Raw genomic sequence first — 27,082 nt, 5'->3', positions numbered from 1 at the left:
TGATTTGGACAATTAACTAGCCGTCAAAAAAAATTTATGTCCTATTGTTTTGAGATAAAGTGGGTGGGGTATTCAGTGAGAAGAGTAAAAAATTCCATTCAATGAGAAGAGGGAAAACCCCTCCCACTGCCAGCTCTTAATCCCATCAGGTCAAGTGACCAAAACGGTTCGTCACAATGGGTAAGGTAATGTTTTTTTCACACATTCTAACGCAGTTTGAAAACTGCTTTTTACAACAGCTTCATTTATCTGGTATTTGGCTTTATTTTGGTACTTGACTCTCTTCAATGTGTATTGAAATTAACTCCTTGTACCATTTTACTCAGTTCAGAGCCACATCCTACTCTGTTACACAGTTACTATGTAAGTCAAGTCAACTTTATTGTCAAATATGCTATACATGCTCGACATGCAGCACAGATGAAATTTCAGTCCTCTCTGACCCACGGTGCAAACAGGCAATGCAATAAATAAAAATAGAATAACTAAAATAAACAATATAAACAGTATAAACACTCTAGATAAGAAATAGACATAGACTAAACACTCACACACACACACATACATATAAATTGGAGCAAAGGGACATAAAATAACAATCAAGGGCACTTGAGGTATAGCAGGTAAACATGAAATAAGCAGTATAAACAATAAACTAATAGCTGTTAAGGTGAGGTAGTGCGGAATAGTGCAAATGAGCGAGGTAAAGTGAAATGTGCAGTCCCTGAGTTCAGTGTGCAAATGAATGTTGAGAGTATGTGTGTGTGTTGGGGGGAAAACTGTGAGGGTGACATGATGTCAGATGCTGAAGGGGGGGCAGGGGGGTGTATGGGCAGAATCTGTGGCAGGGTGCAGAGGGGGGAGGAGGGGCAGAACAGGGAGGGAGTTGAGCCTCCTGACTGCCTGGTGAAAGAAACTGTCCTTGAGCCTGCTGGTTTTGGCCCGGAGACTCCGCAGTCTCCTCCCCGATGGCAGCAGGCTGAAGAGGCTGCGAGATGGGTGGGTGGGGTCACCTACAATCCTGATGGCTTTGCGGGTGAGGCGGGAGTTATAGATATCCATAAGAGAAGGGAGAGAGACACCAATGATCCTCTCAGCTGCTCTCACGATGTGCTGCAGAGTCTTGCAGCAGGACACGGTGCAGGCACCGTACCACATGGTGATACAGCTGGTCAGGATGTTCTCGATGGTGCCTCTGTAGAATGTGTGCATGATGGGGGCCGGGGCTCTTGCTCTCCTCAGTTTGTGGAGGAAGTACAGATGCTGTTGGGCTTTTTTGGCCAGTGATGCGGTGTTGTTGCTCCAGGACAGGTCTTCAGAGATGTGCACACCCAGAAACTTGGTGCTGCTCACCCTCTCCGCTGCAGCACCGTCGATAGTTAGTGGAGCATGCTGGGTGTGCGCTCTCCTGAAGTCCACAACAATCTCCTTCGTCTTCTCCACGTTCAGGTGGAGATTGTTGTCCTTGCACCACATGGCCAAGCGGCTCACCTCACTCCTGTAGATTGTCTCATCGCCATTGTTGTTGAGACCCACCACAGTCGTGTCGTCCGCAAACTTAATGAAGAGATTGGAGCTGGATGTTGGTGTGCAGTCGTGGGTCAGCAGAGTGAAGAGGAGGGGGCTCAGCACACATCCTTGGGGGGCCCCCGCGTTCAATGTGATGATGCTAGAGGAGTTGCTGCCGACCTGTACAGCCTGTGGTCTCCCCGTCAGGAAGTCCAGCAGCCAGTTGCACAGGGTGGTGTTGAGTCCCAGCTGGTCCAGTTTATGAATGAGCTGCTGAGGAATGATTGTGTTGAATGCTGAGCTAAAGTCTATGAACAGCATTCTGACATACAAGTCTTTTGTCTCCAGGTGGGTGAAGGCTAAGTAGAGGGCAGTGGAGATGGCGTCATAGGTCGAACGGTTGGACTGATATGCAAACTGGAAAGGGTCCGGGGGGGGGGTCAGACTTGATATGCCGCATGACTAGCCGCTCGAAGCACTTCATGAGGATGGGAGTGAGTGCGACCAGGCGGTAGTCATTGAAGCAGGACGGAGACGGCTTCTTCGGGAGCGGGATGATGGTGGTGGTTTTGAGGCACGTGGGAACAACAGCCTGGCTCAATGAAATGTTGAAGATGTCTATAAAGACATCTGTGAGCTCCTTGGCACAGTCTCCAAATTTTACTCTCTAAACTCAAAATAGAGCAAAATTAACTATTTTTGAGGAAAATACTTTTAACTCTGGAAAAATTGTCATTTTTCCTGTGTATGCACTATAGTGCGTGCATATCAACCGATCTGCTCATAATAAATAAAAGAAATATTTACACCTACTCGAGCTGATCTTCCGCTGGATAGAGTCAAAGTTTTTAAAAAATAACTAAATAAAAAAGGCACTGCTCATCAGCGTCGCAGTTCTCAAGATTGAATTGAATCATGAATTGATTTGCTGTCCTGAAACTGAATTGCTATCATGAACTGAATCATGAATTGAATCACTGTCCTGAATCATCCAAAGCGCATAAAATCTGCGTGCCATCTCGCAACAAGTTTTACCTCCAAATAGCTTAAACTGTGGCTGACAGATTTTATCCTGTTTATGGTGGGCCTTCCCACTACGAAAGAGAAACGAATCAAAATTGAAAGCGTGAACGTGATTATTCATGTGGTAATGGCATGATAGTCTTTTATGAATGCATAAGTGGACGCTCAGTGCGCCGACTCCGGTGTGACTGAGTAAGGTGACAAGTTTTGTTTCATCTAATTTAGGTAATTTAAAAAATATAATATTATTTGGCAGTGGGCACATAGAAAAGTGTAAAGTTTCTATCAATATGTTTATCATGCTTGTATGATAAAAACTCTAAGATATTTATATCTAAATGCATGACCTACTCATTCTAAACCTGCTGAGCTTCGCTGGTGAAGCTCTCAACCCCAGAGGGTTAATCATGGTTGAGGCACAGGTATGAATGCGGAAACCTTTGATTTACACAGGATAGTCAAAGCAACAGGGTGGCACGGTGGTGCCGCCTCACAGCAAGAAGGTCCGGGTTCGAGCCCCGTGGCCGGCGAGGGCCTTTCTGTGTGGAGTTTGCATGTTCTCCGTGTGGGTTTCCTCCGGGTGCTCCGGTTTCCCCCACAGTCCAAAGACATGCAGGTTAGGTTAACTGGTGACTCTAAATTGACCGTAGGTGTGAATGGTTGTCTGTGTCTATGTGTCAGCCCTGTGATGACCTGGCGACTTGTCCAGGGTGTACCCCGCCTTTCGCCCGTAGTCAGCTGGGATAGGCTCCAGCTTGCCTGCAACCCTGTAGAACAGGATAAAGCGGCTAGAGATAATGAGATGAGGTGAGGTCAAAGCAACAAAAACACCAAGCATGAAAACATGAGAGTAGAAGTGAGGAACACCACGTGCATGGAAAATAAAGACAAACGCAAGACAAACTAACAAAAGGCAGGGTTTAAATAAGGCGAGTAGTAAGTTTCCAAAGTGAAAGCAGTTGTGTAGGGTTGAGTCTATAAGCAGGGTCTGTGGGAATTATAGTTTGAGGGGCTACACTTGTAGGCTGCACAGTACACTCTGGGAGGTGCAATGCACTTAATGGTGCTAGCGTGACAATTTACAGATCAGGGTAAATTGCAGATAACCGAAACCATCGTTACCGAGTCAGCAGATACAGCGGTCCTACTGTATAAGCACAAATGTTAGAAATGGCTTGGACAAAACAAATGTTCAGAAACAGGAAGACAACTCTCTTTCAACAGAGACACAATGCAACTCAACTCATGCCATGTTGCTAACTAACGAATGTCTCAGCTTGGGTTGTTCACAACAATGAACTTGCGGCCTCGTGAATTATACGTCATATCCGGTCTTGCGTAGTTCACAAGTCATGGTTTGTGCGCCGTAGCATTCTGTTAAATACATTCAGGTGGAAAGGCACAATATCTGGTAAGTTTTGGAAGACTAAGTGAGAATGAAAATTTGTTATCGATCCCATGTTGTTTTGACCTCATACGGTAATGGATTTCATAGGTCAAGTTTATTTGTATAGCGCTTTTAACAATAAACATTGTTGCAAAGCAGCTTTACAGAATTTGAACGACTTAAAACATGAGCTATTTTTATCCCTCATCTATCCCCAATGAGCAAGCCTGTGGCGACGGTGGCAAGGAAAAACTCCCTCAGACGACATGAGGAAGAAACCTCGAGAGGAACCAGACTCAAAAGGGAACCCATCCTCATTTGGACAACAACAGACAGCATGACTATAACATTAACAGTTTCAACATGAAGTCAGTTTCGTTGATGTTATAAACTCTTCATTGATGGAAACTTGAGTGCAGAATTGTTCAGGACAACTGCAGTCCTAAAGTTAGCAAGTCAACTGTAGTCCTCAGCTATAAGGGCATTACTGTAAGAGTCCAGAGCGTCCTCCAGGTGTGACTTTCAACTGTCCTCATGGAGCTGTCCTCCACAGGAGCTATGCGATGAGACTCCAACCAGACACGGCACCAGGATGGATCAAGCAGGTCCGAGGAGCAGAAGAATAAGAATATGTGAATTGGGCTTAAGTGTTGAAAACATGTCAGCTTGATTCAAACCATTCAAAACTTTTATGCAGATTGTGTTTACATATTGTACCTGTCCAAGAACACTGTTGCTAATTCGGTGTCCGGCTTCATCCCCTTCACTAACAGATTACTTTGTATTGGAAAAGCGCCGTCATTGTTTATTCTAGTTTCAGTGCATTACTTGACAAGTTTTTTCGAAGTGCAGTGTGGTTGTTTTGTTCACTGTACCTGGCTATGCTGAATTCTTACCATTTTCAGCCATGTTTTTCCATTTTCAAACAGACTGATTTGGGGGCGGAGTGATGGGGCACCAGGGCCGTGTTTATAACAAGAGGCTCTTATAAACACAAACCAACATAACCTACAGTTTTACAGCGCATTTTCTTAGCTGTTTAATACACTTGTGCTGAGACTATGGCTTCAAGATTTTTAATCATGTTCTATGACTATTGCACCTTTTTAATGTTTTTTTTTTTTATCCCCCCGGCATATAATGCAGGGGGATATAGCTATCGCTCTGTCCGTCCGTCTGTAAACATTTTTAGTTTCCGGAGTATAACTCAAAAACTATTAGGAATTTTTTTTCCGTTATGTTAAGTGCCGGGCGGCACGGTGGTGTAGTGGTTAGCGCTGTCGCCACACAGCAAGAAGGTCCGGGTTCGAGCCCCGTGGCCGGCGAGGGCCTTTCTGTGCGGAGTTTGCATGTTCTCCCCGGGTCCGCGTGGGTTTTCTCCGGGTGCTCCGGTTTCCCCCACAGTCCAAAGACATGCAGGTTAGGTTAACTGGTGACTATAAATTGACCGTAGGTGTGAATGTGAGTGTGAATGATTGTCTGTGTCAGCCCTGTGATGACCTGGCGACTTGTCCAGGGTGTACCCCGCCTTTCGCCCGTAGTCAGCTGGGATAGGCTCCAGCTTACCTGCGACCCTGTAGAAGGATAAAGCGGCTAGAGATAATGAGATGTTAAGCACCGGGCGGCACGGTGGTGTAGTGGTTAGCGCTGTCGCCTCACAGCAAGAAGGTCCGGGTTCGAGCCCCGTGGCCGGCGAGGGCCTTTCTGTGCGGAGTTTGCATGTTCTCCCCATGTCCGCGTGGGTTTTCTCCGGGTGCTCCGGTTTCCCCCACAGTCCAAAGACATGCAGGTTAGGTTAACTGGTGACTCTAAATTGACCGTAGGTGTGAATGTGAGTGTGAATGGTTGTCTGTATCTGTGTCAGCCCTGTGATGACCTGGCGACTTGTCCAGGGTGTACCCCGCCTTTCGCCCGTAGTCAGCTGGGATAGGCTCCAGCTTGCCTGCGACCCTGTAGAACAGGATAAAGCGGCTAGAGATAATGAGATGAGATGAGATGAGATGAGATGTTAAGTGCCTAGAGGAGTTGTGCCTTTTGACATTTTGGGATTTCTGTGATTTTATTTTTTTATTCCGCCCCGTATTTCCATGGCAACCAATTCAACTTAGGAAAATTTTGGCATGGGGTTTCATATGGGGGCCAGGGGATAGGTCATCTCCTGATGACTCTTGTTTTAATCTATTTCTTATTGGATCACGGAACATGTTCATTATGCAAGTTCCTGTGAACGGGCTGTTAGTATAGAAAGGATAACGATAGAACAAATGCAATAACGTAAACCTGTGATCTGTCTGAGCTGCTGAAACTCATACACGCTCGCTTCAGTGAATAATCTCACCTGAATGCTATAGATTTTGTACCTGCTGTAATCATAAACACTGTTCCATGCTCAATCCAAGTCTCTTCTTCATACTGAGCACCATTTTAATACACCGTTTGTCTTTACTTTTTGACACAAGTACACTGCAATGATTTATAATCCCACTTGTATCACCCAGAAGAGGATGGTTTCCTTTTCAGTCTGGTTCCTCTCCAACTTTCTTCCTTATGTTGTCTCAGGGAGTTTTCCTTCGTCACTCTTGCCTCGTAATTCCACTTTAGAAATCGCTATCCAAATTTCTATAAATCAGCTTGGTGACAATATTTATTATTAAAAGTGATACGCAAATAAAAAGTAATTGAATTGAATGTGTACCATTTATGGGAAGATTTTATCATTTTTCCTTTCATTTTCACCAGCAGCTTGTGTGTTTTTAAATAGTTGATAATACCGTGATAGCATGATGTTTCTACGCTCGGTTATTATGAGGTGAAAATTTGTAACCACTCAAACACGCCAACTGGACAGTAAGATCAGACTCGTTCTGTGGTGAAAGTTCCCTGAATGCGCACTCTCTCTAGCTAGATTATCTGCATACTGCGCAGGAGAAAATGAGATCCGATCACGATGTATACAGGATGGAGGTGAGAGCAAGTCTAATCCCCAGGGAGACCCGATTGCTCATTGAACAGACAGTGATCTTCAGCTACGTGTCACACGTGACTGCAGGCTGTAAAGCAGAGAGAAAACAATGGAAAGAAAGAAGGGTTTAATTTTGTGTCGCTCTGTGTTTAATAATCAGTCAGTTACGTTTTATTACCCAGTCGCACTTTAGTACACTGTTGTGTTGTTGTATCGTTATTGGAACGTGACCCAATTCTTCCTCTTCCTCCTCTTTCTATTTATTTATTTATTTATTTATTTATTTTGTTTCACTTGCTTGCGCTCTGCCTGGCTGGTGGTGGGGGATGGGAGCTGCTCCTCAAATTTCCCAGAATTCTCTTTTCCTTGAAGCTGAAATGGCGGTTGGGCACATACATGCACACAAATACACATATGCGCGCGCGCGCACACACACACACACACACACACACACACACACTGTATGCTTTGGCCTCTTTTTGTGAACTTGCAAGTCAACCCGTCAAACTAAGGCAACTGTGCGTTTGCACACTTTTTTTTTTTTTTTTTTTTTTAAAGACAAGGCACACTAACGTGTGCAAAAGCACTGAAATATGAAGTTGGGAAGAATTTAAATATATTCACACACACACACACACACACAGGCTTTAGATATTTGAGTGCAAAACACGCAGACACTCAAACACATACTTTGCTCTCACACACACACACACACACACACACACACACACAAACTGATCCAGGAGAGCGTGATTGTGAGCCAGCGAGTGGTGTGTGTGTTGTGTTTTGTTTTGTTTTTTTCCTTAGCACATCATGATGGCGCGTCTCGCTCTTAAAGAACCCGCCATTTTAACACTCGCGCAAAACCACGGCATGAAAATGGAGGGATGAAATGGAGGAGGAAAATAAAGGAAACTGAAGGGAGAGGAACAAAACGATAAAACTGAACACGAGAACCTGTAGAGAGAGAAAATAGAGGGATGGGGAAAAAAGAAAAAATTATCAGCAGGTAAAGGCATAAATTAAAGTTCACTAGCGATTTAAATACAGGATTCATGAATAAATAACTGCCTTAATGAAAGGTAACATCACTAACGAGGTACGGGTGTGTGTGTCTGTGTGTGTCAGTTATTTGACACAGACAGTGCTCGCTGTTTTATACACACAGTCGCCTTTCCACCTGTGGTTGTTTATTACTGTTTTTTGTTTTGTTTTTTTAATAAACCTATAACATGCTTTTGTTCTTCAGGTTTCTAAACTAAATCCCCAAACTGTTTAAACTAACTGTGGAAAAGTGGTGTAACCCAACACCATTATCTGTTTAGTGCTCCAAATATCAATATCTCTTTTTGGATATAAGCCCATGGCCTAAAACAGAAGTTTTCTTTCTCCCCCCCCCCCCCCCCCCCCCCCCCCCCCCATGGATATGGAATAATCTGGCACATCGAGATGTTGAACTTTGTTTTTGTTTTTTTTAACCTGTTCGTGTTGTTTTTGTTCATACCAACTAACAGTATTTTCTAACAAATTTGGTTGGTTTTATTTCCCAAAACATAAATGAACTAGTTGCTTAATTTAAAGCACCATGTTCCTGACCAGGTAGTTACTAAGGAGGAATAAACTAGAAGGGCATTCCGAGAGGGCAGTCCTCCTCCAAGGACAATAATCGACTCTTTCTTTTATGATATGCAAATCTGCAACCACAGCCACTTTCTGGATATATTTCCAGAATTATTGGAATTGTGTCCCAGAGTATTATTGGCACCCATGACTGTGGATTGTGATTATGGAGTCCTCTTATTTTGGGGCAGCACAGTGGTGTAGTCCCTGTCGCCTCACAGCAAGATAGTTCTGGGTTCGAGTCCAGTGGCTGACGAGGGCCTTCCTGTGTGGAGTTTGCATGTTCTCCCCGTGTCCGCGTGGGTTTCCTCTGGGTGCTCCGGTTTCCCCGACAGTCCAAAGACATGCAGGTTAGGTTAACTGGTGACTCTAAATTGACCGTAGGTGTGAATGTGAGTGTGAATGGTTGTCTGTGTCTATGTGTCAGCCCTGCGATGACCTGGCGACTTGTCCAGGGTGTACCCCGCCTTTCGCCCGTAGTCAGCTGGGATAGGCTCCAGCTTGACTGCGACCCTGTAGAACAGGATAAAGCGGCTAGAGATAATGGATGGATTGATAGATGGAGTCACCTTATTTCTACATTGGCTATGTTTTGTCACTATTGAACTTTACTGGATTTTAAGATGTATGGCAAATGCCGTTTCTTACAATGTTAGCAAAAGTGAAAATAAATTAATTGATCCACCCTGTGACTGGGATCTGCTCCAAAATGTAATGAGTTCTTCCTTGGCCCATGCTACATCCTTCCACTAAATTTCATGGAAATTGGGTCGGCATCCTCACAGACCGACAGACAAACAAACCACACTGAAAACATAACTTCTTTGGCAGAGGTAATGAACACTAATGTGTCATGTTTGTGTTAATTACCATGGTCTTTGTCCCACAAGTTTGATATCTGACTGTGCGCTTGAGTCCGCATTAAAGTTAAAAGGAAAAAAAAGATGACAACTTAAGGCATGAAGACCAACAGTTTTCCCTCCTTCTATTCGATGTACTTTGTTTCTCTTTCATTTTCTTCCTACATTTTATCACCTTGTTTTCTTTCTTTTTTTTAATTCTTGTTTCATCTCCCTCTGTCACTCCTGGTTCTCTCTCTCTCTCTCTCTCTCTCTCTCTCTCTCTCTCTCTCTCTCTCTCTGTGTTTTGTCTCACTCCATTTTCTCGACGTGGATTTGCGAGAGTGTTAAGATGGCGGGCTGGTGAGAGTCTCTGCATGTCGGATGTGAAATGAACTAGCGGAGTGATTCTCCGCGTTTTCCCTGTGCTCGTTTGTATTTCTCTCTTTCGTGAGCATGAGCAGTTTTTGAATCAGGAATTCACATGGTTGTATTAGCGCTGATTTCTTAGCAGATTCTGTGATAAATTTCTTGATACCTTTTTATATAATCTGTGAAGGGGGGGGGGACCTGGGGTGGAACAGGGGTGTCACTGATCCTGACAACTGGGGTGATAAAATAACATGGCGTAGTGCACACTCAGCATTAATGGGCTGTTGTATTGACGGCTACAGAAATAAAACCTCACACAGAACACCGTGTAACCCAATGAAGTTTATAACTGGATAAACAATCGAACAGATAAACATGATTATGTGACCAGCTGCAGATAGAGCAGCGTGAAGATTTTAGCGTGTAGTCTGTGTGCTCGTTTCATATTTCTACTTAATTGGAGAAAAAAAAAATGGACAGAAGCGCGCGAGAGAGACAGACAGACACAAGGACACAGACTGGTGTCTCTGTCTCAATATTTCTTTTTGTTTGTCGTTCGGTTGCTCCTTTTCTTGTGTATTTTTTTTTCTTTTTTGTGCTTACTGAGTCACTTCTTTCTCTCTGTCCATTCTCTCTCTCTCACACACACACACACAAACAATACCACAATAACAGAGAAAATGGCGACATCTTCTCCTTCATGCTCGTCCCAGAGACAGGGAGAGAGAGAGAGAGAGCAGGAAAAATCACACACTTCGCCATGCTCACTGTTTCGCAATAGGAACGCGAGCACACACACACACACACACACACACACACACGCGCGCGCAGATTATCAACGGAAAATGTGATGGTAGAATGTGATAGTTGCCGTTCACTGGAAGTCATTTTCCCACAACCACTCCATTACTGCAGTACCACCCTATTACTAATATTGTGTGTGTGTGTGTGTGTGTGTGTGTGCGTGCACGCACGTGTGCGCAAGCTCCATTTGCGACAGTCAACATGGCTGAGTGTGTGCTGCTTTTCCCGCTCTCTCAAACAGAGCGAAGAAGAAGCCGCCATTTTGCTCTCATTGTGTGTGTGTGTGTGTGTGTGTGTGCACGTGTGCTTGGGCTGAAGGTGAGGTGGGAGGGATTTTGTGTGTGTGGGTGTGTGTGTTTATCAACCTGCCCTTTTTGTTACTATTCAAATATGTTTATATTCGTAATATTGATTTAGATTAGTAGTAGCCGTTTTTGCGGGTGTAGTAGCACCCTGCGTAAAGCGCGCGCACACACACACACACACACACACACACACACAAACACAAACAAACAGTGGCGTACATGATAATGTGAGCTTGCTGAATGAGTAAACTCCTTTTATTTTTCCATTTTTCTTTCTTTCTTTCATTCAGTCTTTTTTTTCCAATTTCCTTATTTTCTTCTTCCATCTGTCTGTATTTTAAGTTTCCCTTATTTCCCTTTCTTGTTTTCCTTATTCCTACTTTTCTTTTTTCTGGTATTGCTCCCTTCCCCTTTTTCTTCCTGTGGACCAATTTCATTCCTTCTTTTCTTTCTTCTTTTCCTTTTAGCGCTTTTTCTTTTTCTCTTTTTCTTTCTTGCCATCTTTGCCACCTTGCCTTCTTCCTTCATTCCCTGTTTTCTTACCTTTCTTTTTCCTTTCCTCATTAGCGTTTTTCTTTCTCCCTCTATTCTTATTACTCTTTATTGTCTCTTATTTCCTCCTTTCTCTTTCCTTCCTTCCTTCCTTCCTTCCTTCCTTGCTTCCTTTTGTTTCACCCTCTTTTTCTACTGTTTGCTTTCATATCTTCCCTCATCATTTCTGCCTTCTTTCACCTTTTCATTTGCTTTTCCTGTTCTTTTCCATTGCTCTTTTCTTCCTCCTCTGTTCTTTCTCTGTTTCACACAAATTTCACATTTCTTAATTAACTCATTCATTCATTCATTCATGTCTACCACACACTGTCAATTTATTATTGAGTGGCGCAATAACACTCTCTCTCTCTCTCTCTCTCTCTCTCTCTCTCTCTCTCTCTGATTTACAGATGGAGGATGGACAGACGCTCTTCGATTATAATGTTGGCCTTAACGACATCGTTCAGCTTCTTATTCGTTCTCACACCGATCAAGCGGACAGTCCAAGCCCCACTCCCAACAATGGAGAGGTCATGGCTGGTAACGAAACCCCTCCCAGTAGCAGCTCTACCACGCCCACAGCCACCACATTAACCACAGAAACCTCGGCTTCCCCGGCAACAGTCAGCAGCAACAGTGTGTCAGCATTAGAAAGTCAGCCTTCAACATCCTCATCTGCTGATCTCATCGAACCAGGGATTGGAGTTTATAAGGTCGGAGCACCTTTAAAGGGTGTAGGTGTAAAGGGCAGGTGTACTGGGTGTAAACGTAAACAACAGGTCTAAAGAGAGCAGACGTAAAGGGTGTAGTTGTAAAGAGCTAGTGCAAAAAGTGTACATGTAAGGAACAGGTGTAAAGGGTGCAAGTGTAAAGAGCACGTATATGGTGTGTAGATGTAAACGATGTATGTGTAAAGAACAGGTGTATAGAGTGTATGTGTAAAGAGCATGTAGAAATGTAGATGTAAAGGGTGTGGGTGTCAAGTTCAATTGTAAAGGGTGTAGGGGACAGACCATGTATAAAGTGCGTGGGTGTAAAGAGCTGGTGCCACAGGTGTAGGGAAGGGGGCAGTTGTAAAGGGTGTAGGCGTAAAGGGTCTAGGAAGAGGGAGCAGGTGTAAAGGAGTTAAAAGGAGGAGCTGTCGAGGAGGGGACAGTGTGATTGGTGTAGGGGAGGTAACAGTCATAAAGGGCATAGTGCAGGTGTAAAAGATGTAGCTGTATAGAGCTGGTGTAAAGGGTGTAGGTGTAAAGCGCTTGTGCAAAGGCTGTAGGGGAGGGGGCAGTTGTAAAGAGTGTAAGCCTAGCAGGTGTAAGGGGTGTAGATGTAAAGTTCAGCTGTAAGGGGTGTAGGGGACAGCGCAGGTGTCAAGGGTGTAGGTGTAATGGGAGTATGTGTAAAGAATAGATGCAAAGGGTGTAGGGGTAAAGAACAGATGTAAAGAGCGTAGGCGTAAAGAGCGGGTGTGAAGGATATAAATGTAGAGGGTGTAGGTGTAAAGAATAGGTGCAAAAGGAGTATATGTGAAGAAGTGTAAAGTGTGTACATGTAAAGAGCAGATATAAAGGGTGTAGGTGTAACAAGCCGGAGTAAAGTGTGTATGTGTAAAGAACAGACGTAAAGGGGGTTGTAAACACGTAGGCTGTAAACAGTTGTAAGGGCTTAGGTGTAAAGTGCAACTGTATAGGGTGTAGGTGAAAAGAGCGGTTGTAAAGGTTGTAGGGTTGGAGACAGATGTAAAGAGTGTGGGTGTAAGTAGCAGGTTTTAAAGTGTGTAAAGAAAAGGTGTAAAAGGAGTATGTGTAAAGAAAGGGTGCGGGGGGTGTAGGTGTAAAGAACAAATGTAACTGATGCAGTTGAAAGGGAGTAAAGTACATTTTAAGATAGTTTGTATGAAGAAGTTAAAGGTGAAGAGTGTAGGTGTAATGTGCAGTTGTAAAGTCTGTCGGTGTAAAGGATTGATATTAATGTTGTGCTTTCAGATTAATGAGCTGGTGGACTGCAGGGATGTCAGCATTGGAGCCTGGTTCGAGGCCACTATCGAGAGAGTTACTCTGTCCAACAAAGGGAGCAAAAGCAAAGCTGAGACAGCAGCATCCTCTACAGGCAGAGCAGGGAGAAACGGCAAACGCATTAACGGGAAGGTGGAGACGGAGGCAGACACGAACGGCACCATGCCACTAAACTCGAACAGCGAGGAGCCTTCAACGTCTCAGACCGAAGCAGAAGATCCTGGCAGAGACCATATCAGCTACCACATTAAATACGAGGAGTGGGTGCATTTAACAATTAAATTAATGTTCAGATTTAACAGGCAACCGTATCTACCTAACATCCGTACCACGTTCTGCCGTTTTAAATTCGTGAAAGCCCAGCGTATAAAAACAAATACGAAGATAGCTAACACGACATTACACTAAGTATTATTCATAAACATTCACCACTAAAACTAGCCATTTAGCTAACAGCAGCTAACCTGATAAGATTTCACAGGCGCTTAACTATGCTATCCAGCTAACACTGTCTTTCTGGGCTTCTGTGTCTCTGTGTGTGTGTGTGTGTGTGTGTGTGTGTTTGGGTTCATCACTATGTATTTAGGTATGTTTCATTTATATGTGTGTGTGTTTGTGCATACATACAGTACCAGTCAAAAGTGTGGATACCCCTACTCATTCATAGTTTTTTTTTTTTTTTTTTTTGTATTCTATTTTCTACATTGTAGAACAACACTGAAGACATATATGTTATTTACCAGCTGGGAGGTCCGTATCGTGAAATACCGTGACCGAGGTCTTGAAAGTACTGAGCGAGGCCCTCTGGGCCGAGGTCACAGTATTTCACCATACGGATCGACCTTAAGCTGGTAAATAATATATTAATTTTTTTCTTTACCAAATTCTAACAGAAAACGAGAGCGCCCGAAAGGCAAAACCGAGCCGAGCCGCCATTTTGAATCCTCATTCACGGCTGTAATGCAGATTGCTTCCTCCTCGGTATACAAGTGCACTTCCATTGCAGGAAAAAAAACTACATTTTGCTGCCTATGTAGTCCCCTATTTATACAAAATTGAGTCATTCAGGATTCAGCCATGTTTTTGCTCGGCATTAGCAACAGCTACAGGTTTTTATCTTTCTCCTGAAATGTTTTCTTTTATTTCATCTTCCTCAGGGTAGTAAAACTCGCTTTCGCTGTGAACACTGTCGTTATCGCTATCCATGCTGTAGAATTAATGCTGTTTTGAATCCTCATTCACGGCTATAATGCAAATGGCTTCCTCCTCGGTATACAAGTGCACTTCCATGGCAGGAAAAAAACTACATTTTGCCGCCTATGTAGTCCCCTATTTATACAAATAGGAGTCATTCAGGATTCAGCCACGTTTTTACTCAGCGTTAGCAAGTTAGAGGTTTTTATCTTTCTCCTGAAAAGTTTTCTTTTCTTTCTTCTTCCTCAGGGTAGTAAAACTCGCTTTCGCCGTGAACACTGGAATTATCGCTATCCATGCTGTAAAATTAATGCTATTATGCTGAGAAATGCTGGCAAAACTTTTTATAATATTTTTGATAAATAAATCTTATAAAAAAGATAAACGTTGACAAAAATTGCAACTATGTTTGTTGTTGTTGTGAACGAGCGAGTCGCCAGAGGTCCGTAACTGGGGTCCGTACCGTAGGAAACGGACCCACTCACCAGCCAATCAGAGTGCAGGATTTGATGGAAACCGGACTGCGAAAAAAATAATTAAGTTATTCCACCAAATCGAGTCATACATGAGCTGATAGCCTACGAGACGCATAGCATTGAGTTGCCTATAAGCCATGTATGAAGAGATTGAGTGAGTGGAATAATTGTTCTATTCTATCCACATTCACTGGTTTTTGAGAAACGGAGCATTTTTATTTTTTGCAAATTCGATAAATAAAAACTTTGTACAAAACGTCCGACAAAATCATTTCTGCTTAGAATGTAAACAAACTGGCAAAATGACGGTAGCAATTTGTGAAAAATGGCATAATAATAATTCTTGAAGAATTAAAAAAAAAAGAGAGGTTCTTACAGTCAAATACTTTCATTTCTGTTTTTTTTCCTTTGTATTTTTTTGGGTTTTGTTTTCAAGTAGCGTTTTTATTTCCTCCTTGGTTGGTGCAGCAACAGGCTCCGCCATTTTCTTCTTTTTTAGGGGCTTTTTTTTGGTAGTTGGCAAACCAACTTAAAGGCGCATTACTGCCATCAACTGGGCTGGAGTGTGGAACAGGAGATATTGGGGTGGGGGGTGTATTATTATTTTCGTTATTTCTCGTCTCATTATCTGTAGCCGCTTTATCCTATTCTACCTATCCCAGCTGACTACGGGCGAAAGGCAGGGTACACCCTGGACAAGTCGCCAGGTCATCACAGGGCTGACACATAGACACAGACAACCATTCACACTCACATTCACGGTCAATTTAGAGTCACCAGTTAACCTAACCTGCATGTCTTTGGACTGTGGGGGAAACCGGAGCACCCGGAGGAAACCCACGCGGACACAGGGAGAACATGCAAATTCCGCACAGAAAGGCCCTCGCCAGCCACGGGGCTCGAACCCGGACCTTCTTGCTGTGAGGCGACAGCGCTAACCACTACACCACCGTGCCGCCCTTCGTTATTTCTGTTTCTTTTAAATATTTGATAGTGATATATATGACCTTGATGCGCTCTGCCATTTTGTTTTTCTCTACTCATGGTATATGAGCTGATAGCCAAGTAGTGGAGTAGCCAATCAGAGCACGCGATTGCTCATATCCCGTGAATGTGGACAGAATAAATGGAATTATGTAAGTAAACAAAAAAGTGTTTAAAAAAAACCAAAATACGTTTCCTATTTTAGATTCTTCAAAGTATCCAGCGTTTACCTTGATGACGCTTTGCACACTATTGGCATTATCTTAACCAGCTTCATGAGGGAGTCACCTGGAACGCTTTTCAATTAACAGGTGCCTCGTCAAAAGTTATTTAGTGCAATTTCTTGCCTCCTTAAGGTGTTTGAGATCAAACAGTAAATAATAAATAATAAAAATGCAGTAAATAGCCCTATTCCACAACTGTAGTAATCCATATTATGTCAAGAAACCGCTCAACTAAGTAAAGAGAAACGACATCCATCATTACTTTTAATATATGAAGTGTCTTAATTCATAAAAATAAAGAAAAAACACTGAATTAGAAGGTGTGAACAAACTCTTGACTGGTACTGTATATCCATGTGAGTGCTTGGGTTCATCGCTGTTATATTTATGTGTAATGTAGATGTTTGTCTTGCACGTGTGTGTTTGTGTGCGTTTATCATTGCCTATTTAAATGCAGATATTTGCATTGTGTGTGTGTGAGTGTACCTTACTCCCTTCTTCCTCAGATTTCTGCCTGCAGTTGAAGGAGAGGCAGAATGCACATTCGTCTTATTTCTCTCGCTCCGTGTCTCCCCCCCCCCCACCCCCCTTCTTCCATGGCAAATTCATCCGGAACGCGCCGTTGCCATGGAGACGAGCGACCTCTCTTGAGCGGCGAGCGTTTCTTTCTTATTTTCTCCCCCTTTTTTTTTTTTACGCCGTGTTTATGAAAAAAATAAACAACCAAATGCAGCATATCTATAAAAACAATTAGATATATACTGCAAATGTTCTGCAACTGTGTACATACACACACGTTTATACACACAAAGCCATAAATAATTAAGCACAAACGGCAAATCGGACTTGTCTGTTTCTGCACTTCGTTCAGGGATTAGGCTGCCTAGCTAGCAGCATGTTTAGGCACCGTTAATGGGATAAAGTCTGTCCAATTCAAAAGGGCAGCAAAATGACAGGGTCCATATTTAAACCATGAGAAAAGGAGCATACATCCTGCTGAGAAAATCTGATAATACAGTCCACTAGACGAGTGATTTTAGGTTTTTCAAAAATATAGCTTGCAGAGAGTGTGTGTGTGTGTGGCGCTGCGTGGGCATTGGAGAGGTGTTCTTATATGCTGGGGAACAAATATCTCCACAAAGACAGGAATATGCATCAGTTTTGACATTGTGGGGACATTTGGCTGGTCCCCATAAGGAAATCAGTTTTGTTTTTTGTTTTTTTAAATGAAAATGTCAGCTTTTATTTAAAAAATTTAAGGAGCTGAAAGGTTTCCTACTGGTGAAGGTCACAAGGATAGTAAGACGTGTGTGTGTGTGGTAGGGAGGTAATGTACACTGCATGACCATCATGCTTTCTTTGTTAGCGATGTTTTCTTCTCTTGCTCGGCTCATTACAAAATGGTGACAGACCGGAGTTACATAAATAACTAAAAAAAGCAAACAAATTAATTTAAAAGAAAATTTTCAATAAATCAGTCAGTCTTAAATTTTAGTGGTTAGCAGCTATATGAGCTGTAGTTTAATTCATCTATAAGCTATTCTGTATAATGCAGGACAATGTGCTTTTTCATGATGGGAAGAAGACGTTAAAAAAAATAAACTGATTTCATATCTAAACACAGCATGCCTGAAAATTGGGATTTTTTTTTTTTGTAGCAGATTCGTTTAGATATTGTAAGCAGTTTATCCTTCTGATTTTGAGAATAACAACCAGATGTATTTTCTGAATAAATAAAAATGTAAATCTATAAACTTCAAAACAAAAAATCCACAGCTGAAATTCTGTACATGAAGTGTGAAGAGCCTCGGGTTGTACCATTCCCAGGAAAGGGGGGGAGGAATAACGGCGAAGAATCAGGACATTTGGCGCATGTCAGATATGTCGTATTAAAAAAAAGATATGTTAATCATATAGTATGTTAATGTCTCAGCACACAGTTGGAAATTATTAGCACTCCTACTTTTTAAACTGTTCCCTTTTTTCCCTGAACACTAAATTAAGATGGCAGCGGCAGAGGGATTTTAACACAGTCGGGTGCTTTGTTGTTTTTCCCCACTGAGCTGTGCTCACTCTCTCGTTTCTCCTCGTGTGTGTGTGTGTGGTGTATCATTTGCGAGGGGAAAAACAGCTTGTCAGAAATGCGAGCCACCTGGGATGGAAACAGTGGAGAGCATTTCTAGGAAAACTTTACAGCACCAGGATTAGCTTTGTGTGAAAAGCTACTTTCCTTGTTGCGATTTTTACCCTTTTTTTTATTCAGTCAGCTTTAATCTTTAAACTAGTGTTTGATACAGAGTTTTATACCATAATGCTGTTGAATTGTGGCTTCTGATTGGTCAGAGAGCATTAATTCATGTTCTATATCAGGAGCTCTGACAGCAGTTTGTAGCAGCTGCAAGTCAGGTTTATATTAACGCACTTGTTCTCTAATATGTTATTTGTATCGTAGCAGCTCATTCACAAGTACTTCTAAAGAGGATGCTCCGCATATTCGAAAACTAATAATAAACAGATTAAAAACGTCAGTTAACATTAATATGGTGACGTTTTCTGTAGGGAGACGTTATTGAATATTTATGGACGGCGTCTCCTGTGGCAGCGCTTTTTACCAGTCAGAAGTAAAACTGACACGAGAAAGTCTTCAGGACAGAGGAGTTTGTTTAGTGGTTTCTTGGTCAAAGAACAAGCTGCATTTTTGTCATATTAACTCCGAGAGAAAGAAGAGAGCCTGGTGAGAGAACAACTGTTCATAGCTGTTAAATGATAATAGGGTGTAACTTTTTTTCTTTTAAGTTACACAGCATTTAAATGTAACTAAAGGGGAAAAAACTTTACATTGACATGCCAGTCTCTAATAAATAAAAAAAAATATTGTTGGCAAAGTGCTGTAGTTAGCACGAGTTTGGACTTCATCAATCCACAGTCAGACAGATTGTGTACAAATGGAGGAAATTCAAGACCATTGTTACCCTCCCCAGGAGTGGTCGACCAACAAAGATCACTCCAAGAGCAAGGCATGTAATAGTCAGCAAGGTCACAAAGGACCCCAGGGTAACTTCTAAGCAACTGAAGGCCTCTCTCACATTGGCTAATGTTCATGAGTCAACCATCAGGAGAACACTGAACAACAATGGTGTGCATGGCAGGGTTGCAAGGAGAAAGCCACTGCTCTCCAAAAAGAACATTGCTGCTCGTCTGCAGTTTGCTAAAGATCACGTGGACAAGCCAGAAGGCTATTGGAAAAATGTTTTGTGGACGGATGAGATGAAAATAGAACTTTTTGGTTTAAATGAGAAGTATTATGTTTGGAGAAAGGAAAACACTGCATTCCAGCATAAGAACCTTATCCCATCTGTGAAATATGGTGGTGGTAGTATCATGGTTTGGGCCTGTTTTGCTGCATCTGGGCCAGGACGGCTTGCCATCATTGTTGGAACAATGAATTCTGAATTATACCAGCGAATTCTAGAGGAAATTTTCAGGACATCTGTCCATGAACTGAATCTCAAGAGAAGGTGGGTCATGCAGCAAGACAACGGCCCTAAGCACACAAATCGTTCTACCAAAGATGGTTAAAGAAGAATAAAGTTAATGTTTTGGAATGGCCAAGTCAAAGTCCTGACCTTAATCCAATCGAAACGTTGTGGAAGGACCTGAAGCGAGCAGTTCATGTGAGGAAACCCACCAGCGTCCCAGAGTTGAAGCTGTTCTGTATGGAGGAATGGGCTAAAATTCTTCCAAGCCGGTGTGCAGGACTGATCAACAGTTACCGCAAACGTTTAGTTGCAGTTATTGCTGCACAAGGGGGTCACACCAGATACTGAAAGCAAAGGTTCACATACTTTTGCCACTCACAGATATGTAATATTGGATCATTTTCCTCAATAAATAAATGGCCAAGTATAATATTTTTGTCTCATTTGTTTAACTGGGTTCTCCTTTATCTACTTTTAGGACTTGTGTGAAAATCTGATGATGTTTTAGGTCATATTTATGCAGAAATATAGAAAATTATAAAGGGTTCACAAACTTTCAAGCACCACTGTAGCTATTTCTTTTTCTTTTAAATACTTGCTAACAAAGCTGCCATTTTTTTTCTACTCATGGTATGAGCTCATATCCTCATAGTAGAGTAGCCAATTGTGAAATTTTATATATATACACACTCTGTCTAAAAGTGGAGCTCCTGATGAGTGCCAAGCTGTCGGCCCAGGAAGCTGTATTTATTATGCTACAGATGCTTGCTGTGGTGTTTTAGATTAACCATGTGCGTCAGTCAGAGTTTTAGGACGGTTTGATATAAAGCTTTGCTGCCCGTCATCCTGATACGTCATTCATGCACAATGTAAAGTTTTTGTGTGTCTTTTGTTTGTGTTTGGTGCATTGGTTGAACTGTGGTTTAGCACGAGACTTTGAGTGCAGAGTTTAGTGGTGCACATTTGGCTAACTTGTAGAGGTTTGCATCCTTGGTTGAGCAGAGCAAGGTGTGTACCGTTCAGAGCATCGTCTGTAAACATTACTATGCAAAATTGCGGATTTGTTTACATCTGTTTTACATTAATTATTTTTGTTTCATTTTCTTTACTTTTCACGGTGCTCGGTGTATGGTGTTTGATATCCAGTGTTTGATGCTATACTCGTGTTCAAGAGGAATAAAACACATATGCACCCATCAGAGACTCTCTGCTGTTGTTTGTAATGACCGTGTCCGTTAGCAATCCCACGTTATTTTTAAAAAGCAAATTAAAAATAAGTGCTGGATAAAAATCCATCTATCTTATGTACAGTGGTGCTTGAAAGTTTGTGAACCCTTTAGAATTCTCTATATTTCTGCATAAATATGACCTAAACATCATCAGATTTTCACACAAGTCCTAAAAGTAGATAAAGAGAACCCAGTTAAACAAATGAGACAAAAATATTATACTTGGTCATTTATTTATTGAGGAAAATGATCCAATATTACATATACGTGAGTGGCAAAAGTATGTGAACCTCTAGGATTAGCAGTTAATTTGAAGGTGAAATTAGAGTCAGGTGTTTTCAATCAATGGGATGACAATCAGGTGTGAGTGGGCACCCTGTTTTATTTAAAGAACAGGGATCTATCAATGTCTGATCTTCACAACGCTTGTTTGTGGAAGTGTATCATGGCACGAACAAAGGAGATTTCTGAGGACCTCAGAAAAAGCGTTGCTGATGCTCATCAGGCTGGAAAAGGTTACAAAACCATCTCTAAAGAGTTTGGACTCCACCAATCCACAGTCAGACAGATTGTGTACAAATGGAGGAAATTCAAAACCATTGTTAGCCTCCCCAGGAGTGGGCGACCAACAAAGATCACTCCAAGAGCAAGGCGTGTAATAGTTGGCGAGGTCACAAAGGACCCCAGGGTAACTTCTAAGCAACTGAAGGCCTCTCTCATATTGGCTAATGTTTATGTTCATGAGTCCACCATCAGGAGAACACTGAACAACAATGGTGTGCATGGCAGGGTTGCAAGGAGAAAGCCACCGCTCTCCAAAAAGAACATTGCTGCTCATCTACAGTTTGCTAAAGATCACGTGGACAAGCCAGAAGGCTATTGGAAAAATGTTTTGTGGACAGATGAGACCAAAATAGAACTTTTTGGTTTAAATGAGAAGCGTTATGTTTGGAGAAAGGAAAACACTGCATTCCAGAATAAGAACCATATCCCATCTGTGAAACATGGTGGTGGTAGTATCATGGTTTGGGCCTGTTTTGCTGCATCTGGGCCAGGACACCTTGCCATCATTGATGGAACAATAAATTCTGAATTATACCAGCGAATTCTAAAGGTAAATGTCAGGACATCTGTCCATGGACCGAATCTCAAGAGAAGGTGGGTCATGCAGCAAGACAACAACCCTAAGCACACAAGTCATTCTACCAAAGAATGGTTAAAGAAGAATAAAGTTAATGTTTTGGAATGGCCAAGTCAAAGTCCTGACCTTAATCCAATCGAAATGTTGTGGAAGGACCTGAAGCGAGCAGTTCATGTGAGGAAACCCACCAACATCCCAGAGTTGAAGCTGTTCTGTACGGAGGAATGGGCTAAAATTCCTCCAAGCCAGTGTGCAGGACTGATCAACAGTTACTGCAAACGTTTAGTTACAGTTATTGCTGCACAAGGGGGTCACACCAGATACTGAAAGCAAAGGTTCACATACTTTTGCCACTCACAGATATGTAATATTGGATCATTTTCCTCAATAAATAAACGACCAAGTATAATATTTTTGTCTCGTTTGTTTAAGGGCAATTCCATGTAAATGTCAACCTCACCATGCAAAAATAAAGCAACATGTAATACATCAAAGCCACTCCCAGAGATATCACCTAGGCCTGTATTTTACAGATGTGAATAAGTTGAACCAATTTGTAACCAACCTAATATGTCACTGTCAGTCTTTCTTTCTTATAATGTAAAACCCAAGCTAAAATCAATTTTGATCATGTACAATTCTATTTTATTGCCACAAGCCACAGAAATGTATGCTAAAATCCACAAAACAGCAAAACAATAGCCATCCTAAATATTATTTAAGAACTTTGATAGTTTTAGCTGATATTTAGAGAGTTTTTCAAAGGGTTATGGTGGTTAAATTGCTGATTTTCTAAACATATGCCATGTCTATTTCAGACGCGTCACATCCATAACGGAATTATGTCACATCCATAACGCTGATTTTTTCTTCCTAGATTCTGCTTGAAATAGAAAATATTTTAAACAAAGGCTTTTTTTATTTTCAGCTAAGACTCCTTTATTAAATGCATGCCTGCATTTGGATATTATGTTTGCAATTTCACAGAGTTTGATGAATATGTGTAGTCACCCTGGAAATGGGGTATTTTTTCCGTCACATCCATAACGCATGTCTTTTTTGGCATTTTCTAGAGTTCTAAATGTACTATGGGAATTCTTTTTTTCCCATGACTTCTCCAATATGAGAGGTCTTAAAAATATACAACAAATTTTAAAATACTGGAAAGGAATAAAAATTAACTAGGTCAGTTGTTGCCATTTTGAGTCCAAATGTCACATCCATAACACTGGAATTGCTCTTAACTGGGTTCTCTTTATTTACTTTTAGGACTTGTGTGAAAATCTGATGATGTTTTAGGTCATATTTATGCAGAAATATAGAAAATTCTAAAGGGTTCACAAACTTTCAAGCACGACTGTATATAAAGATACAAATTTCGTTGTCCGTTGATCAAGTGTTCGAGATATGTCGCCTTGCACTTAGGATCGGGTTCCCTGTCGTGGTACACATATGTCATTTGTACGGACCTTGTACGTTTGCAAAAGTCATCAAAAAATCAGGTCAATGCATTACCACATTCTCTTAAGTATGGAGCTCTGCTATAAGAGGAATAAAACACTTGGGGATGTGCCGTTGTCGGAAAATAATCAACTTCAGGGAGGTAAATCCACTTCGTCATGACATCCCGTCAGTCGATATTTTACTATAATAGCAACACAGTGTTTTATTAGGTACTTAAGGGCCATTAAGTGCCTTCTCTTCTCTACTAGGAATGATGAGTTACCTTTTTTTAATATCGGACAGTCCAAGAATTTTAATTTATATATTTTATACAATTTAATGATAATCACCTGTATACAGGTGACCGACAGATGAGGAAGAAGAAGCCGGGGTCGGTGGGCCTCTGATTGGCCAGAGCAGACTGATTTGTGTCATCACGTCATGTTTGTAATTACGAATAGTAATTACAAAACAAGTTTTGAAAAGATTAAATAAACCTACAAGTGTCAGATCTAAAAGTTTACAGATATTGTTAATGGCGATGATGATTAGAAAGTGATTAATTATGTAGGGATTTTGTTTGTTTGTTTGTTTGTTTGTTTGTTTGTTACCAGTGTTCTCCTGTTCTATTGTGCCTGTCACTGCAGAACCTTTAAATAACATTGAGCAGCATGAACCATGAAAGTATCCACGACATGGACATTTAGGGAACCAATTTGTAAATGGATTATTTTGAAAATGCACTCTTAAGTTTATTGCAATTTAACGTGAGTTCCTGTGGAATTCCCTAAAAATCCACCATCCAGCTGATATTTTTTTTTTATGAACGCCGTAGCCAGTAGCAGTTCCTGAGTGCATATTATTACACCCTCCTGTTCTCTCTTCAGAGCCAGATCATGTTCTAGCTGACGAGTGTAGTGCAGCAGGAGGTGGGCTTCAGAAAGAGTAGCTCATGATCATAAAAGTTTTATAGTTACAGCATTTAAGGTGTGTCTCACCACCATGAAGCAAATCAAGTTTAAATACACACAACAAATGAAAACGTTTGTGAAGTCAAGGAGTAAGATTTATTTCTTTGTATGGTTGTTGATCTTGCTTGTCCACCGGGCAGCTATGAATAAAAACTAATAGACCAGACATAATATCTGACCGTGCACCTCGAGTTTCTAACCGTGGAAGTGTAGGCTATAAACTGACATCACACACTGTTAAACCGAAGTTTTTCAGAAATAAGGAGTTCATTGAAGATGTAAAAGCTACTATAAAGCTGGAATCCGGTAATGACTGTAATTCTGTAGTTGTAACTGCAGTAAATATAACCCCGATTCCAAAAAAGTTGGGACAAAGTACAAATTGTAAATAAAAACGGAATGCAATAATTTACAAATCTCAAAAACTGATATTGTATTCACAATAGAACATAAACAACATATCAAATGTCGAAAGTGAGGCATTTTGAAATTTCATGCCAAATATTGGCTCATTTGAAATTTCATGGCAGCAACACATCTCAAAAAAGTTGGGACAGGGGCAATAAGAGGCTGGAAAAGTTAAAGGTACAAAAAAGGAACAGCTGGAGGACCAAATTGCAACTCATTAGGTCAATTGGCAATAGGTCATTAACATGACTGGGTATAAAAAGAGCATCTTGGAGTGGCAGCGGCTCTCAGAAGTAAAGATGGGAAGAGGATCACCAATCCCCCTAATTCTGCGCCGACAAATAGTGGAGCAATATTAGAAAGGAGTTCGACAGTGTACAATTGCAAAGAGTTTGAACACATCATCATCTACAGTGCATAATATCATCAAAAGATTCAGAGAATCTGGAAGAATCTCTGTGCGTAAGGGTCAAGGCCGGAAAACCATACTGGGTGCCCGTGATCTTCGGGCCCTTAGACAGCACTGCATCACATACAGGCATGCTTCTGTATTGGAAATCACAAAATGGGCTCAGGAATATTTCCAGAGAACATTATCTGTGAACACAATTCACCGTGCCATCCGCCGTTGCCAGCTAAAACTCTATAGTTCAAAGAAGAAGCCGTATCTAAACATGATCCAGAAGCGCAGACGTCTTCTCTGGGCCAAGGCTCATTTAAAATGGACTGTGGCAAAGTGGAAAACTGTTCTGTGGTCAGACGAATCAAAATTTGAAGTTCTTTATGGAAATCAGGGACGCCGTGTCATTCGGACTAAAGAGGAGAAGGACGACCCAAGTTGTTATCAGCGCTCAGTTCAGAAGCCTGCATCTCTGATGGTATGGGGTTGCATTAGTGCGTGTGGCATGGGCAGCTTACACATCTGGAAAGACACCATCAATGCTGAAAGGTATATCCAGGTTCTAGAGCAACATATGCTCCCATCCAGACGACGTCTCTTTCAGGGAAGACCTTGCATTTTCCAACATGACAATGCCAAACCACATACTGCATCAATTACAGCATCATGGCTGTGTAGAAGAAGGGTCCGGGTACTGAACTGGCCAGCCTGTAGTCCAGATCTTTCACCCATAGAAAACATTTGGCGCATCATAAAACGGAAGATACGACAAAAAAGACCTAAGACAGTTGAGCAACTAGAATCCTACATTAGACAAGAATGGGTTAACATTCCTATCCCTAAACTTGAGCAACTTGTCTCTTCAGTCCCCAGACGTTTACAGACTGTTGTAAAGAGAAAAGGGGATGTCTCACAGTGGTAAACATGGCCTTGTCCCAACTTTTTTGAGATGTGTTGTTGTCATGAAATTTAAAATCACCTGATTTTTCTCTTTAAATGATAATTTTCTCAGTTTAAACATTTGATATGTCATCTATGTTCTATTCTGAATAAAATATGGAATTTTAAAACTTCCACATCATTGCATTCCGTTTTTATTTATAATTTGTACTTTGTCCCAACTTTTTTGGAATCGGGGTTGTAGGTAGATTGTGAGTATCTGTATTGGCCGAGTGTTGCATCGGTATCGGCTATGACCCAGAGAAGTATTTTATTTGATGAGCTTTTTGTTTGACCATACTGTCATGTCTAACTGAAGAGCTAACATTTTCTACTGTCTTGATCACCATTGTATTTGTACAAAACGTTAAAAGTCATGTGTCTGCAGTTACCCAGAAAATGGTGTGGTGGAGATGAATCCAGAGGATGTGCGTCCTCGAGCTCGGACGGTGCTACGGTTCGAACAGCTAGAGGTGGGACAGGTGGTGATGGTCAACTATAACCTGGAGCTTCCAGAGGAGAGGGGATTCTGGTACGATGCTGAAATCACTACGCTCAATCACATCTCCAGAACCAAGAAGGAGGTCCGCGTTAAAATCCTGCTTGGGTAAGAGCGCCCTGCACACTTTGTGCGGTGCTTACTATCCTCATACATTTCATGGGGCTCATCTTAAAGGAGAGACACAGAACCTTTGTTTTTAAATACATTTCTGAGCAGATAGTATCTCCATCCTTGACTCTTGTATGCTGCATAATTGGGAATAAAAAATTGTATATTTTTGAGAGTTAAAATTGACCACAAAGTTGGCATTGGAGCTGCCCCGCTGAGC

The 27,082-nt window shown here is 41.7% G+C and overlaps 1 protein-coding gene across 1 annotated transcript in view; it reads left to right on the top strand.

The window, feature by feature from the left end:
* LOC132895418 (E3 ubiquitin-protein ligase UHRF2-like) overlaps positions 1-27,082 on the top strand; it is an 88,319-nt gene that overhangs the window by 38,374 nt on the left and 22,863 nt on the right. Inside the window, exons 2-4 of the mRNA XM_060936010.1 lie at positions 11,763-12,065; positions 13,335-13,624; positions 26,641-26,859. Coding sequence (XP_060791993.1) covers positions 11,763-12,065; positions 13,335-13,624; positions 26,641-26,859 — 812 coding nt within the window. The remainder of the gene's footprint in view (positions 1-11,762; positions 12,066-13,334; positions 13,625-26,640; positions 26,860-27,082) is intronic.

The sequence above is a fragment of the Neoarius graeffei genome, chromosome 12, assembly GCF_027579695.1.
Source record: "Neoarius graeffei isolate fNeoGra1 chromosome 12, fNeoGra1.pri, whole genome shotgun sequence".
NCBI lineage: Eukaryota > Metazoa > Chordata > Actinopteri > Siluriformes > Ariidae > Neoarius > Neoarius graeffei.
Note: the sequence above shows the minus strand (reverse complement) of the source record. Positions and strands in the feature narration are given on the sequence as shown.